This window comes from Onthophagus taurus, chromosome 1, assembly GCF_036711975.1.
Source record: "Onthophagus taurus isolate NC chromosome 1, IU_Otau_3.0, whole genome shotgun sequence".
Classification (NCBI taxonomy): Eukaryota; Metazoa; Arthropoda; class Insecta; order Coleoptera; family Scarabaeidae; genus Onthophagus; species Onthophagus taurus.
This window is the reverse complement of record NC_091966.1, coordinates 37,603,924-37,622,130: the sequence shown is the minus strand read 5'-3', so window position 1 is coordinate 37,622,130 and position 18,207 is coordinate 37,603,924. Positions and strand designations below refer to the sequence as shown.

Here is an 18,207-nt window from a genome sequence, read left to right as displayed (position 1 = left end):
TAAACAGATCAGGCGGTTATTTGCAGCGCAACGTACGTTTACCTGCGTTTTCAATGCAATGGTGCTGAATATCAAGTTGTACCACGAACTTGAACTACCATACAGAATCTAAAATAAATTCTATTCTTTTCATTCTCTTTCACTCACACCTTCATCTAAGTAATTTTATTATTATTACCTCCAACAAAGTACATAACAAAATAAATAATAAATCTTAATCTGTTTGCAAATATATCAAGTAACACTTCGCAGAAATTCCTTAACCAACTTAAAACAACAAAAAAAAAAATAAAAAATGCTGACAAATAGTGTAAATTAATATCCACGTGCTCGGACTTGAACTCCGTTTAAATAATACGAGAAGAGTGTTTACCATATGTGTTAAAAACTTAAACGATTCAAAACTATACAGCTTTAAAACGTGTTTAGAATCGTTGACGTGTCTGGGCGATAAATTTCTTTCTCGCGAAGCTATTCGAAAACAATTGCGAGCAACGAACGAAACAAAAATATCTACACCTTCAACTCGATATCGGTTTTTAAGAGAGTGTGTTTAAAAATTTGCCTGTCAACTTGCTTTTAACTTTTAACAACGCGACCGGTAATCGAAAAGAGATTCTTTAATGGATGTTAAAACCAAAAATACACATCGCGTTGTCGAGTCGACGTTGATAACTTTGGAATGCTATTTAACCACTTGCAAAACTATTAAGACTTGCTTTTATATCTAATCGTTTTCTTAAGATTTACATAAAAAAAGTAAAAAATAATATGATAATTTTTAATCGATGCGAAATTAAATTTCATTTAAAAAAAGTCCAAACACGATGTATTTATCTCGTTTATTTCCTGAGATATTTGATGTTTTCATCGAGTTATTATCAAAGATGGCGGCTTATTATCACCTTTTCAATTTTTTTTTATTATAACTTCTAGACTTTTTGATGTAAATGCGTTGAGTTTGGCAAAGAATTAAAAGAAATTTGAAATCCTAGTTATTTGACTTGGTGATTGGTGATAGTAAAAAATATTTTTGAGGTTATATATAAAAAGGTAATAAGAAAATAAGTTTAGTTTTTATTAAAAACACATCGATTTTACTTTTACATTAATTTGAAATATGATGATTAACTTCTTTTGAGATGTTTTCAGAAATGATAATAATAGTAGTAAATCCATGGATAATAATAATAATAAGATTGATTTTAATCGATACGAAATTGTTTTTCCTTCAAAAAGAGTACAAACACAACATATTTATCCTGTTTATTTCGCGACATATTTGATGTTTTCATCGAGTTATTATCAAAGATGGCGGCTTATTACCAGCTTTTTCATTTTTTTTATTATAACTTTTACGCTTTTTGATATAAATGAGTTGAGATTGTCATAGAATTAAAGAAAATTTGAAATCCTACTTATTTGACTTGGTGATAGTAAAAAATATTATTGAGGTTATGTACAAAAAGGTAATAAAAAAATAACTTCAGTAGTTTTGATTAAAAATACATCGATTTTACTTTCACATTAATTTGAAATATGATTAACTTCTTTTGAGATGTTTTCAGAAATGATAATAATAGTAGTAAATCCACGGATAATAATAATAATAAGATTGATTTTAAACGATACGAAATTATATTTCCTTTAAAAAGGTCGAAGCACAACATAGTTGTTTATCTCGTTTATTTCTACAGATATTTGTTGTTTTAATCGAGTTATTATCAAAGATGGCGGATTATTGCCATCTTTCTGACTTTTTTTATTATAACTTTTACACTTTTTGATATAAATATATCGAGTTTGGTATCAAATAAAAGGAAATTTGAAATTCTACTCATTTATGTTGGTGATTTTTAAACATTGGATCAACAATACTTGTATAAAGGTGTTACGTATCATCAACTGGATATTCCATTGATTTTTTGATACATTTTATGTCGTAACTATTTTACGGAACACGTTGACGAAGAGTTAACAATCCACATTTCGTATCCTCATCACACCACACATAATAACTTACTATTCTGATTCAAGGTCGTATTCGCCAATACGTCATGTCATTGATAATGAGCAAATAATTAATTCAACAGATACAAACAGCTAGACCATTGCTGGTGTTCTTCTCTACAATCTATATGAGAAATTCTTGTTAAAGACAGGTGATAAAGCAATGTATTGCTTAGATATTCATCTAGAAAGTCTTCTGAATCAGAATAAAGTCGGAATGATCCTAAGAATCATGTTCGTCAAACTACCAGTACTGAAGTGTGAGTTAAGTATGGGCAGAGGAAGGAGGTGAAATTATCTGATGTATCAGAGTTTGTGGTGAGCCAGCCTACTTGTCGACATTGTGGAGAAGTTGGATATATCTACGGAGGTTGAAAGGAAAGGAATGAAGCTAAGCTGCATTAATATAAGACTGATTTAATATGGTTACGTAGCATCCTCCTATGGAAACACACTGTTGCTGCAAGAAATTTTATGGTATTTACTGATCAATTAATGCTTCTCAAGAAAATCATAAACCTGGGTATACACAATACCTTCTCAAGAACCTTTGACAAAAGAGAAAGTATTGAAATAGAACGATAGTCGCTAGCCAAAACTGGAGTTTTCAATTTGGGAATGGGAACAACTTGAGCATGTTTCCATATAGATGGAAAAGAGGATGATTCAAAAGAAAAGTTAAAAATGCAGAACAGCATCTAGTATTGGCAAAATTTGTTTTAGGCAGGTTATGTTAGCACCAGAGCACGTAGAGCAGGTTTGAGTGTGAGCCTCACGAACAACCTACAAGTCAACCATAGTCAATGAAAAACCACGTGCATCATTAACGCTCACATTCTCTGTTGAATGAATGGTTTGAATTAAGGTAGCCTTCTAACACTGCCTTTTGGGTTGGTAGCAAATTTTTCATCTCCATCGCTAGGTTTCCTTCAAATTTTTATTCGACCATCACTTCTAAAAATTTTGTACTTCGATTCGTCAGTAAACAAAACCCTGTATCAGAAATCCATTCTCTTATCAACATGTATTTGAGCAAAGTCTAGCCGAAAACAGCTATTCTCCGGCTTTTTCGGAAAGATCTGCCAAAAAGTCCATTATCGCGTGGATTTATTTCCTTGAATGGTTCTTGCATGCACAAACTTTTTAGACACAATCGTGATATGGTCGGCTAATTTTGATGTGTTCCTTTCAGGATTTTAACTAACTTCTTTTAATATGGATATAGTTCAATATAGTTTCTTTGACCGCTCTGTACGCACTTTCCTATCGAAAGAATTAATTTCATTGTAATTTTTGATAATGCTTTGGAATGCTCGCCGGAAGATTTCTTTTTTTTCGGATGTGATTGTGGTGAGTCAGCCTCACTAGAGAAGAAGGTAAGGTCTATGCCCAGGATCTCCAAAAAGGTGTGGAGGAGGGAAAACTTGACTCCACATGCATTTATGTCACTTGATGACGTAAATATTGATATCCGATGATGCAAACTGGCATTCTTGAAGCTCACTAGAGGCACTAAACTTTCATTATTGCAATAATAGATTATTTTCCATATGCTTCATTAAGCAATTTAGAAATATGCATTTAGGTTGGTCGTCTTCCTTTACATTGGCTCAAAAAGGCAACCTACAAAGGAAGAGTAATTTGTATTGCACACTGTTGCTGCAAGAAGTTTTATGGCATTTAGTGGTTGTTGTGGTGATACTGCAACAGGTAGTTTACTATGTATGTGGTCAAAGTATTTATGTGTATGCTGCTATAGCTCCACAAGACATAACACTGCCTTTTGGGTTGGTAGCAAATTTTTCAGCTCCATTGCTGCGTTTTCTTCAAATTTTTACCCGATCGTCACTTCCAAAAATGTTTTACTTCAATTTGTCAGTAAACAAAACCCTGTATCAGAAATCCATTCTCCTATCAACATGTATTTGAGCAAAGTCTAGTTGAAAATGGCTATTTTTTTCTGAAATTAGTGGCTTTTTCGGAAAGATTTGCCGAAAAGTCCAATATCGCGTGGAATTATTTCTTTGAATGGTTCTTGCATGCACAAACTTTTTAGACACAATCGCGATATGTACGCACTTTCCTATCGAAAGAATTAATCTCATTGTAATTTTTGATAATGCTTTGGAATGTTCGCCTTTTGTTTCGAATTTGATTCTCGTGAGTCAGCTTCTCTAGAGAAGAAGGTAAAATCTATGGCCAGGAACTCCAAAAAGGTGTTTAGGGGGGAAAACCCGACTCCACATGCATTTATGTCACTTGATGACGTAAATATTGATATCCGATGATGCAAAGTGGCATTCTTGAAGCTCACTAGAGGCAGTAAACTTTCATTATTGCAATAATAGATTGTTTTCCATATGCTTCATTAGGCAATTTAGAAATCTGCATTTAGATTGGTCTTCTTCCTTTTCATTTCTTGCGGCTGAGTAAAATAAATTTGTAATGGCCCAAAAAGGCGACCTATAAAGATTACAAAAGAAAAGTAATTTGTATTATTCCAATATAAAATAATGTGAGAAACTGCAATTTATTTGTGATCTTTTCTTATCTGATCTTTTCTACGAAGAAATTTTAAACCTACATAATTGAAAAGAGATCGTAGAGTTAAATAGTTAACGATTTAAATAGTTTGTGGTTGTGGTGTTTTAGAAAGCAAACCCGAGGCTAAAACCTGTCGTTTGCACAAGACACACGCGTCCAAAACAAATCAGTGCAACCAGTCCGCCCACGGTTACCTCAATCCTCTTGTTCTCGACAACCGAAAGAAACAAAACCCGAAGCGGTTTCGCTTAATTAATAGACGGAAGAACATTACGTGTAGTTTCCTTCCTTCCTCGACCAATACAAACTTGACTTGAAACTTTCCCGCAACATTTCGAAACGGATTCTTGTGTGGTCCGTTTTTATAAAATTTTTTCTTCAAATATTACCTGCTCTGATTTGTCCGACTGGATTAATATGCGACAAGTGAAGCCCGAACAAGAAGTCGGTACAGAGTTGAATAGCGCGACATAACGATGATAATTAACTCGTTAGGGCGGATGTAGGTGAATGGATGAGGAACGCGGACCGCGGAAAAAGTGCAACCAACGGTATAAATTGGTGGCAATCTCTCAACGGTCCGATCGCGGCAGTGTAAACAAACGATAATGCCTGTCCTCTGGAGCTGAATATTTCATGAGGTTCATTGTTTTGGCGATTTTCATTACCATGCGGTGGCGAAAACCGAACATTTTTTTACTAACATATATTACTTGTAACTTAAAAAAAATATATACTTAAGATTTACTTAAATGGTTTGAATGATCCAACATTTTGTAAGAAAAAATTTTAAAAGAATAGCCAATGATTTCTCCAGGTTCATCATTATTGTTATGATGAAAAGTTATTGATATATTTCAGTACTACAATATTGTTTCGACTCGAACGAATGAGTCGTCTTCAGGCACGACTGAAAACGATTTGGGTGATTTGAACGCCGCCTAAATTTTCTAGATTTAACCTTATATAGAAATCTAGATAACTGCACCTTAGATTTTAATATTTTTCATAAACCTACCAGTATTCTGGTGACTGTATCATTCCTAAACATTCATATAGTTGTTATAATTACAAGGGTGCGGCGTTCAACTTTTTCTTCAGACGAACTGTACGAACCCTTAATAAAGCTAACTTAACAGAAGAAATACGTAGGATCGCTGAGATTGGTTTGAGGAACGGTTTTAACATCGACGAAATACAAAGTTTTTACAACAAACTTCATAGAAATAACATAATCAAATTAATTTTTCCAGCCACTAGGTTGAATGCTTTTTACATAAAGGTCCATTTTCACCCTAATTTACAATATGTTTTCAAAAACAACCTTAATAAATTTACACCCGCATTTTCAAATTCTAATAAAATAAGTCAAATTTTAATTAACAATAAACACAGATTTAAGGAAAAGGAGATAAGTGGCATATATAAAATCAAGTGTAATGAATGCGAATGTTTTTACATCGGACAAACAGGACGCAACATCAATATAAGATACAAAGAACACATAAAAAAAGAAAATTGAGCCTTTTACAAACATTCAATTTCAAAAAACCATTCACCACACCCTAACAATATCAATATTATCAAAAATTAAAAAAAAATCAAAGTTTATGGATTTTTATGAAGAAATGTACATCAACCTATATAAAAAAACATTTCCTGATTTAATCTTAAATGATGTCACTGATTTCAATAAGCACAGATTCTATCTGAAATTTATTTAATTTTTTAAATCTCCATATAACGTGTGTGGCCTGTCACACAGTAAATTTTATTTTGTCAAGTTCGCATTCGTAGTGAATTTTTATTTCTACAGGGTGATTCAAAAAACCGCTGACAGACTTCTAGAGTAGATAATACACGAAAAATTAAGATGAATAGTCTTAATATACATGGGGTCACAAATGCCCCGTTGGCGAGATATCAAAGTTTCTTTAAAATTAAACATTATCTGCTATAAAAAGTACTTTTTTAAAAATATTGTCTACGCCATTGCTCTCTACGCGTGTAAAGTGATCAATTATCTATCAATTGGTCTCTTACAAAACGTTGATCAAAGCAATAGTTTTTAAGAAAAACACGTTTGTAGAAAATTTGTTAATTCAATCAAAAACTGTTGCTTTAATCAAAGTTGTGTAAGAGACCAATTGATAGATAATTGATCACTTTACACGAAAATACTGCCCGTTTGACAAAATTAGCAGTGGAGTTGAAAAGATTTTTAAAAAAGGGCTTTTTATTGCAAGTAATGTTTAATTTTAAAGAAACTTTGACACGCTGTATTTCGTTAAGGAGGCATTTACGACCCCATGTATATTAAGACTTTTCATTTTAATTTTTGATGTATTACCTGCCCTAGAAGTCTGGCAGCGGTTTTTTTTGAATCACCCTGTATATGTTTTAAGAATACACGCTTTACGTAATTACTCTTAATTTTTATGCTTACGTTTTTAATTTTCTATTCTCATTTAGTTTTCAGAATTTTTTTCTTTTTGTTTTGTAACATCAAGTTGCGGAAAGAAATTTAAACATTTATTTTTATTTTTAATTCTCAGAATTCTTTCATTTTATTTTAATCAATTAAAACATGCGCATGTTACATTTTTGAGTCGATTTTTAGTTCAATTGCTTTATTCTTTTTCATTTAAAGTTGAACTTATCTTATTAATTATCGTTCCGAATTAGTTTTAATTTTTTTGTAAATCGTTCGATCTGCAACATTTTGGTTTTTTTATATCTTTTTTTCGAAAACTTTCAAAATTGTTATTGTATCGCTCAAATTTTCATTATCTTTTCACTTTAATTCATTTTTTAAAATTTAACCCTTTAAAATTTAACTTGTAATATTTTCAATTTTGTTAGAATATTTAGAATTTTCTCTTTCTTTCTCTCTGCAACATTTTGCTATTTATCTTACGCAAGTTTTGTCCCTAAATTTACGACGGTAAATATTTTTTCAACCCAAGCCAAGTCAAGTCAAACCAACCCAAGACAAACCAAAAGCGACTCAACCCAAGTCAAAACATCCCAAGTTAAACCAACCCAAGCCAAAACCTAACTTCACAAACCAACCTAACCCAAACCGAGCCCCTCTTTTTATGACCAATAGATGTGTCTTTGTATTCTTGAAAGATCGCCTTTTCCTTCCAAGGCTTTTGGAAGCCAACCCAACCCAACTGAACCAAAACCAAACTATGCCAAACGAATTCAACAAAACCAACCCAAGACAAAACAAACCTCTTCAACACAAGCCAAAGAATCATCTCCATTTCACGCTGAATAACAACTAAACCTGGAACTAACACTAGTATTAGAACTAATACTAGATCTAGAACTAGAAACATTACCTATACCTTAATGTTTCCAGTTCTAGGTCTAGTGTTAGTTCTACTTTTAGTTCAATAAATCTACAGTATGTCCCCGAATCGGGTTACAAAGAGGAAAAAAATTTGTATTACTAAATTTTCAAACTTATCTTAGCATAAATAATGCGTTGGATATGTTAAAACCACTAAATCGCACGAATTTTATACTCTAACTATAGAAGTTAAGTAATTATTCCCATTTTTATGTAAAAATTGGACCTTTTTTCTAAACTAAAAAGATTTCAAAGTTCAATTTATGATATGTAACCATAGAAGAGTGATGTAAATCCAAATTCTACACTCTCTAGACGAAGTCAATATTTCAGAAAAGTAAATGTGTGGTGTGCGACGAAAATGTAAATCAACAGAAATATTTGGATATACTACAAAATTATTTTAATGAACAACTTAATGAGTTACCCTTAAATTTTATACGGTCAATGTACTTTCAGCGAGACGGTTGCCTAGCTCACCATCACACATTGTGACCGAATGGTCTTATTTTATGACCAGCACATACTCCTGATCTTACAATTATGGATTTTTATTTTTGGGGACGATTGAAACAAATTGTTTACAGTGAACCATTACAGGGCGATGCAGAACTATTAAAACTAAGAATATTAATGCGATAGAATCTCTACCACTGGCGGAAATTCATAATTCTTTTAAAGAATTTAGAACTTGGCTTCAAATGTGTGCCGAATAGTTGATTTGTTCACTTACAAACTTACATAGTGTGTTATTACATACATTTAAAATATTTTATTAAATTATTTAGTCATATTTTAATTTGATTTGTCCGTATATTTTTCACTAACACAAGTGGTAACTTTTATGGTTTCTATGGTTACATATCATAAATTGAACTTGAAAATTTTTTAATTTAGAAAAAGTTCCAATTTTTACATAAAAATGAGAATGATTAGTTAACTTCTATAGTTAAAGTATAAAATTCGTGCGATTTAGTGGTTTGAACATATCCGACGCATTATTTATGCTGAAATAAGTATGAAAAATCAGTAATAAAAATTTTTTTCCTCTTTGTAACTCGATCCGGGGGCATACTGTATACAACAATCTAACGCTAAATAACAATTAAAACTAGAACTACCGTCTTTGATTTATGCATCGTATAGTATTCGGGGAATACCCCGAGTTTGATTCTATCTATGACCGCTAACATTTATATTTAAATATACTGATGTATTAAATAGATAATATTAATAGTATTACTTAAAAATATTGTGTCCGTTATATCCGATGTTCGTTATATCGATGTTTTATTTATTCTCAAGAATTATAGGGAATTTTAGTGATTGAAGTCGACCAAGATTATTTCATCCCTCCTCTTCAAGCAAGGAAAGCTTGGTCTCACGTGGTTTCATAAAGCTTTGGTGGTCGTCGTACTGGAGATCTGGCCAAATGGTATCTTACCTCTTGTCAACAGTTCCAAGCTACAAACTAACTCAACCCAAGCCAAGTCAAGCCAAACCAACCCAAGACAAACCAAAAGCGACTCAACTCAAGTCAAAACATCCCAAGTTAAACCAACCCAAGCCAAAACCTAACTTCACAAACCAACCTAACCCAAACCGAGCCCCTCTTTTTATGACCTATACTTGTAATATTTTCAATTTTGTTAGAATATTTAGAATTTTCTCTTTCTTTCTCTCTGCATGTTGCAGAGAGAACTTTACAGTCGTTTACAGTCGTTTTACAGTCGTGCCTCAAGACGACTCATTCGTTCGAGTCGAAACAATATTGTAGCACTGAAATTTATCAATAACTTTTCATCATAATAATATTACATTTTTCAATTTTTAATATAATGATGAACCTGGAGAAATCATTGGCTATTCTTTTAAAATTTTTTCTTATAAAATGTTGGATCATTTAAACCGTTTAAGTAAATCTTAAGTATATATTTTTTTAAAGTTTAATTTACCAATAAATTTTCATCATAATAATATAACATTTTTCAATTTTTAAAAGAAGCTTTTACAGCTTGACGGCGGAAAAGCGGTTAAATATGAAAGGAAAATATCTCACCGAGAGCCGCTATACCATCGCGGTGGACGTAACAATCACAAAATTACTCGACAATTATTCCTCCCGAGTATTTTAATTGCCGTTCGAGTTGAAGACCGGTTCTTGTGCCGCACATCTTCTCCTCCTTCTTGGTGGACCTCATGGCACTTACCCGCTTTTTCATCTCTCGTCGCGACTGTGCAATTCCGCGGTAATAAACGCAAAACAAAGTCGACATCGGCTCCGTTCACCACAGACTTTCATAATTATTGTCGTCATTTCGACATTCGTCGTAATTAACGATTAAAACGGGGATGCAAAAAAGCTTGTTAAAGTCTTCTTCGTCTTGCAAGTATGCAAGTATTCTTATCGCGAATAACTCAGGATTAATCCCGTGCTCATCTCGGATTACGTCACGGTTTATTATATGAAAACGAAGAAGAATTGCATATACGCTTAAGGTTATATGCCGTAATCATTTATGTCTCGCTTTTCTTGTAACATAATACCACGTTGTAATAACTAATAAGAAGTTAAATAAGAAGACAAATGTTCCAACAAAGAGTAAGGAAGAGAATGGTTTTCTCACGGATTCATTTGAATATCATAAAATATATTTTGTATCTGTAGCAAAAACTTAATTTCCTAATATAGTTTCTAGCAATTAGCACTTAAAAGCCCATCCCCTTCATATAATCTCTAAAACGCATCTAAGACGCAATTACACAACATTTACGGTCTTATTACGAAGGAGATAACGAGGCGGGTCTAATGAAAATATCTATATAGGGTTCGCCGCGGGTCAGATAACTACGAAACGGACAATTAAAACCAACCGTTCGTCTCCTACCATTTATAGATTGTTCATGCAAACAAGCACCTTGGAACTTGGAACGCGGTATACGTCACGAGACGACTTTGCATGTGAAATTGCAAAAGAACAAACGCGTAGGTCGGTTGATTTCTTATTTGACCAATACCTGGTAGAGAAGTACTCGGTATGATTGATGTTCCATTTTAGCCTGGTAATTCAGCTTAATGCATTTGTGTTAACGCCCACCGCGATTTCAACGACGACGTCGGACAACGCAAGATTACCTGTAATTCCATTGTTGAACCGCAATTTATCCGTAATGATTTCTGTAACTGGATGAAAAGAAGGAGCCAATAACATTATTTTTTGTTTGTCATCTACATCCCGTCTTTTTCTTATAACTACTTGCAGTAAAACCTCGATATAAAGGATTAAGCACAAAAGTCCGTTGTATGAAAAATTTTTAATTTGTTCTTTAAAGACTCTGAAGATGCACGGCTAAAAACCGAAATTTTCTAGTTCTAGGTCTAAATATACAACAATCTAACGTTGAATAACAACTAATGCTATAACTTACACTAGCGTTAGAACTAATACTAGACCTAGATCTACTCCCTAAAACCCAAATGTGCTACGATATATTTTTTGTATATGATTTTCAAAAGATCGAGTTACTAAAAAACAAAAGAGAAAATAATAATAATAGACTTAACCATTTTTTATAAATACTTCACTTCGTGTCTGGTATCAAAAATTATAATACAAGTGTTAGTTTAACTTTTAGTTCAATAAGATTATTGTATATTCTTTAAAAGCAAGAAAAAGGCTGTAAGTACGCTGGTCAGCAGTATGTGGTCTTCTGGAAATAGTATTTAACTATTTTCCAACAGTATCAAGTCTTCTGCCTGTAGTATATAGTCGTGTATTATCAGTATCTAATCTCCTACACACACTATAGTCTTCTACCAGCAGTATATAGTCTTTTGCAAGTAATGTGGTCTTGGTGATACTTGTACGTCGTGGATTTCTTCCCTCCTCTTTAAACAAGGAAAGCTTGGTCTCACGTAGTTTCATAAAACTCTGGTGTTAGTCATACTGGAGATTTGGCCAAATGGTATCTTACCTCTTGTCAACTCTTCCAAGCTACAAACTAACTCAACCCAAGCCAAGTCAAGCCAAACCAACCCAAGACAAACCAAAATCGACTCAACCCAAGTTAAACCAACCCAAGCCAAAATCTAACTTCACAAACCAACCTAACCCAAACCAAGCCCCTCTTTTTATGACCTATAGATGTTTCTTTGTATTCTTGAAAGATCGCCTCCTCCTTCCAAGGCTTTTGGCAGCCAACCCAACCCAACTGAACCCAAGCCAAAACAAACCTCTTCGACCCAAGCCAAAGAATCATCTCCATTACACACTGAATAACTAAAACTAGAAGTAACACTAGCATTAGAACTAATACTAGACCTAGAACTAGAAACATTCGGGTTTAGCCGTCTTAAGAGACGTGCGGCTAAACCCGAATGTTTCCAGTTCTAGGTCTAGTGTTACTTCTACTTTTAGTTCAATAAAACTAGAGATGCCGCGAATACTGACTATTATTCGGTGTTCGGCATTACTCGATAATTTTTTGTTATTCGTGGAATACCGAATAATAGTGGGTATTATTCGATATTTGGCGAATAGTTGTCTAAAATAAACTTCTAATGAACAAAAAGCTATAACTTAAAAATAATCAAACTTAGTATCAAAACACTTAGTATTAATTATTATCATTAATATAAAATGTTAGCTAAAAATCAGTCATGTCATGTTGAAGTTAATTAGTTAGGCTTTTTAATTAATACTTAAAGTCCAAAAAAGGCAGATTGTGGTGCAAAAAAATTAGTTTTTCTGCACGATTGGGATCAAGGTGGTTGCGCTTTTCTTCATAAATTAAACCTGCCTCAGAAAATAGTCTGAATAAACAGAGCTTGCTGGTGTGATTAAGAATCCCACCATTGGGATTAATGGGTAACCCACCATTCATATGGGTTTATACTACTGTCAGCCTTTGCTAACGCGATGTAGTAGGTGATTTCTTCAGCAGTGGCATTCTTGGGTTGCTCTTCAGAAAGTTGCTCTGTCATAGATTTTTCAAAACATGCCCAAAATAATTAATGAGTCTCTGAATCGTCATTCCTACTTTCATTGTCTAAACGAGGTCTTTTGGACGCCATTTCTGGATCTGAATCATCATTTTCGTCGTCTAAAGAAACCCTAATTGTAACACCTTGTCTGAGCGCAACTCTACGGACACGTTCAGCTTGGGCAGCGTCAAAGAAGAAGTTCTTATAGCGGGGATCTAAAAATGTCGACAACTAATATGTCTTGTTAAACAGATCCTCCAAGTTAAAACGGGCTTACTCAACGTGTTCAGCTTATTGAATCAGCGCATCTTTCAGTAGGTATCTAGTTAATGAAACTGTTCTAGGTATCACATCTGATATAGGTGCATATGTGGAACTCGTTATTTTTTTAAAAGCTGTAACATGTATTCAATAAATTCCCACTGGTCGCTGGTCAAATTTCCTAAATTCACGCTCCTTGATGACAAATGCGTGCGGCCCAACCTAAACACAAGCGAAATCGATCGGGAAATCCCCTACAGTATTAAACGCTGAGTTATACAAAACGAGTTATTCCCCGTAAAATAGGTACAAGAAAAGGGTTTAAGCACCTTTTGAGCGCTAACATTTATATTTAAATATACTGATGCATTAATAGTATTATTTAAAAATATTGTGTTCGTTATATCCGAAATCCGTACTGACGATGTTCGTTATATCGATGTTTTGCTGTATTCTCAAGAATTATAGGAAATTTTAGGCCATATTAATCAGTTTGATTCATTCATCAAAGGGTATAATAAATGTTAAAAAGGATCGATCGCCGAATTTATTACCATCGCATTTAAAAGTTCCCCATTAATTCTTTTCCTTTTATCTTTCAGTGTGTATTGGGACGAACGGTCGCTTGTCGGTGCCATCGAACAAGCTGCATCATTACAGGAACCTGAAGGAGCGGTTCTCAAACTGCACCTACGTCGATGGAAACCTGGAATTGACTTGGCTACAGGAAGAGATGGACCTAAGTTTCCTGCAGTACATCAGGGAGGTGACCGGTTACGTGCTTATATCCCACGTTAATATCCACAACGTGGTCCTACCGAGATTGCAAATTATTCGAGGACGAACGCAAATGAAACCGCAAAGTATGGAGCAGGAATTTTCTTTGCTCGTGACGCACTCTTCAATGTTTACGTTGGAATTGCCGGCTTTGCGGGATATTTTAAATGGTGGTGTTGGATTTTTCAACAATTATAATTTGTGTCACATTAAAACCATCGAATGGGATGAAATTATGTCGCAGTTTAGCCCAAAAAATAATTCGTAAGTTAACTCAAAATAATTCAAATTTAAATTTAATAAACAATTTTTTTTTGGAACAGATTTGTGTACAGCTATAATTTTTCTTCGCCCGAACGTACTTGCCCAGCTTGCCATTCACGTTGTGAAAGAGGTTGTTGGGGAGAAGGAGAACACAACTGCCAGAAATTCTCTAAATTAAACTGCAGCCCTCAATGCGCGGGAGGAAGATGTTTTGGAACGAACCCCCGCGATTGTTGCCACCTATTCTGTGCTGGAGGTTGTAATGGGCCAGATAGAGGGGATTGCATAGCATGCAAAGTTTTCTATGATGATGGTATTTGCACTGAAGATTGCCCACCAATGCAAATTTATGATCCAGAAACATATTCTTGGAAACCCAACAAAAACGGAAAATACGCCTATGGGGCTACTTGTGTTAAAAATTGTCCTGAGCACCTTTTAAAAGATAACGGTGCTTGTGTTAGAGCTTGCCCAGAGAATAAAAAGGCTGTTAATGGATCATGCGTAGCTTGCGAGGGATCTTGTCCAAAAACGTGCAAAGGAGATGTTTTGGTTGATAGTGGAAACATTGATTCGTTTCGTGGATGCACCATCGTTGAAGGATATTTGAATATCTTAGAAAACAGTTTTCTGGGGTACCAAAAAATATTTTCAAATTTCAGTTTCGGCGATCGATTAACCCCTATGCACCCAGATAAATTAGAAGCATTCAATTCCCTCAAAGAAATCACAGGATACTTGAACATTCAAGGCGCTCACGTAGACTTTAAGAATCTCTCCTATTTTAAAAATCTCGAAATCATTCATGGAAGGCAAACGACTGATTATTATTTTAGTTCTTTTTACGTCGTAAAAACCTCTTTGGAATCGCTAGAACTCCGATCGTTGAAGCAAATCAAAGCTGGAAACATCGCAATATTAGAAAATAAAAATTTGTGTTACGTCGATTCGATAAATTGGTTAAAATTATTAACTCGAAGCGATAGAAAGGAGAAACTCATGGTGTATCAAAATAATCAAAATTGCTCTGCAGAAGGATTAGTTTGTGATGTGGAATGCACTACGGATGGTTGTTGGGGTTATGGTCCAGATCAATGTTTATCATGTAAACATGTTAAATTTGAAAATACGTGTCTTCATAATTGTACAGTTTTACCAAGGTAAATATTCAAAATTATTATTAGTATTATGTTCTACTCCAGCTATTTTTCACCTTTTTATGTATTATATCCTTCCCAACCTTCAGACACATTTATTTGGTGCTCCTTTTGGTTCTCATTGCTTTCTTCGTGTAAAATTTCATGATGATTCCATGCTATGCTGCAATGTTTCTGCCATCTACTAGAAGCTTCTGCCATACTTATATAGTGCTTTTTCCAGATGTGTGATGTACCACACAAGATACATTATGTTCAAAAGCATGATATACATCATAATATACTATAAATCTAGTAGCTGTCTCATATATAATATGTTATATACATATTCTTTAAAATATAACAATAAAAAGAACAGAGAAAATTTATCCAGAACTATCTTAACTTGTTTAGAAGCATGGTAAGGTACCCGAAGCTTCTGGCGAAGTGATGCTTCTAACATGTGCCTTCCTGAAGTTGCAGTTACGTTTTTACGAGAAGCTTCTTCCTTGTTTCTCTCAAAAGATTAATGCACCAAGAACTAAGTGGCATAATCAAGAAGTGTGGTGGAAACAGAAAACATATTTTGCCAAAACTATTTTAAATCGGTTGAAAGGATACGATGGTTCTACCATGTGTATCCAAGAAGCTTCTATTATTTCCTTGCCAGAAACTTCCACCTTGCTTGTTTCAAAACGTTAGAGTACATGTTCTAAGAAGCACGGAAGCAACTACATGTATATAGTAATAAGTAGCAATACGAAGCCACAAAAACGTCAATTTCTCCTCAATGAGATTATATTCGGTTGGCACCTTTACTTCAATCACTATGTCGTCTAATATAAATCACTCAGTGTCTCTCTCATCCTCTCTCTTATTGCCAATCAACATCTCTCATCTCTTCAACAATTTTGTATCAACTTGATACATCAACACTTAATAGGCTAATACCTTATTTCAATTTTTGTACTATAACATTTTTCAAAATACTTCTTTTCTTTACAGATTATATCAAAACGAAAAGAACGAATGTAAACGCTGCCACGACGAATGTTTCTCATCTTGCCACGGTCCCGGAGCATCAAATTGTTCCGCTTGCAAAAATTTCAAAGACGGCAAAATCTGCGTTCCAAAATGTGCCAAAGGGATGTACGGCGAAAACGGAATCTGCAAACAATGCCACGACACCTGTATTGATGGTTGTACCGGTCCTCTCAATATCATCGGTTCCGGAGGTTGCAATAAATGTTACAAAGGAATCGTGAATCACACCGTCATCGAATGTATCAAAAAGAACGACGAATGTCCGTCCGGTTATTACTTAGAGCTCTCAGATCCCCGTGATACCCCCGAAAAGAAAACGCAAATTGGAAATTGTAGGAAGTGTCATCCGAGGTGTAAGCAATGTACTGGTTATGGGTTTCATATTCCCGTTTGCCAACAGTGTATGAACTATAAAAAAGGTGAAACGTGCGAGGATGAGTGCTTAAAAGATCATTATCCGAATGAAGAAACCCATGAGTGTTTACCTTGTGATGTGGAGTGTAAAGGATGTACCGGACCTGGACCAACACAATGTTTGGCATGCCAAAATTTAAAAGTTTACGAAAGTGCAGAACCTAGCAACACCAGTACATTCACCTGTAAGGCTTCTTGTCCAAAAGAATTACCATACCGATTATTTTCCGAAACTAACTCCGATTCCTATTGTTCTGACAAACCTAAAGTTAGCCCATTAACAGCTAATCCAGCACCTTCAGTTGTTGTGCTTTCTGCAACTGGTGGAATAGCAATATTAATTATCATCATTGTAATGTTCATCGCTGTATACAGATGGAGACGCGTTAAAGATAAAGAAAATGCTTTAAAAATGGTTCTTAACGGCTTAGAAGATAACGAACCATTACATCCCTCCAGTGTTGGTCCAAATCTTGCTAAATTAAGGATTATTAAAGAGATGGAAATGAGAAAAGGAGGAATTTTGGGTTACGGCGCCTTTGGTACTGTGTACAAAGGTGTTTGGGTTCCTGAAGGTGAAAATAACAAAATACCAGTTGCTATTAAAGTTTTAAGAGAAGACGCTGGAATTAATACCAGTAAAGAATTTTTAAGTGAAGCTTACATAATGGCCAGTGTTGAGCACCCAAATTTATTACAATTATTAGGTGTTTGCATGACTAATCAAATGATGTTGGTTACCCAATTAATGCCACTTGGATGTCTCTTAGATTTCGTGCGTAAAAATCGTAACAGAATTGGTTCTAAAACTCTACTAACTTGGTGTACTCAAATCGCGCGAGGAATGGCTTATCTTGAAAATAAACGTTTAGTACATAGAGATTTGGCAGCAAGAAACGTATTGGTACAAACACCTGGTTGTGTAAAAATTACCGATTTTGGTTTAGCTAAACTCTTGGACATCAACGAAGAAGAATACAAAGCCGCCGGTGGAAAAATGCCGATTAAATGGCTCGCCTTAGAATGCATTTTGCATAGAATTTTTACGCACAAATCCGACGTTTGGGCTTTTGGAGTCACCATTTGGGAATTACTAACGTTTGGTGAAAGACCGTATGATAATATCGCTGCAAAAGATGTTCCTGAACTCTTAGAAAACGGCGAGCGTCTTCCTCAACCGCAAATGTGCAGCATTGAGGTTTATATGTTGATGGTGAAATGTTGGGTTTTGGACGCTGATAGTCGCCCGAGTTTTGAAGAATTAGCCGATGACTTTGCGAAGATGTCTAGGGATCCTGGACGATATTTGGTTATTCCTGGTGATACACATTTAAAATTAATTACTTCTTCCTCACAGGTAAGAATCATAATTTGTACTAAAGTTGATGTATACTAAATCGTTTCTTTATTTATTC

The 18,207-nt window shown here is 34.4% G+C and overlaps 1 protein-coding gene across 2 annotated transcripts in view; it reads left to right on the top strand.

The window, feature by feature from the left end:
• The window catches only part of LOC111421879 (epidermal growth factor receptor), a 131,645-nt gene that overhangs the window by 112,164 nt on the left and 1,274 nt on the right, over positions 1-18,207 (top strand). For both annotated transcript variants that reach the window (XM_071201267.1, XM_071201266.1), the window contains 3 exons: positions 13,760-14,198; positions 14,258-15,358; positions 16,340-18,149. In XM_071201267.1, coding sequence (XP_071057368.1) covers positions 13,760-14,198; positions 14,258-15,358; positions 16,340-18,149 — 3,350 coding nt within the window. The remainder of the gene's footprint in view (positions 1-13,759; positions 14,199-14,257; positions 15,359-16,339; positions 18,150-18,207) is intronic.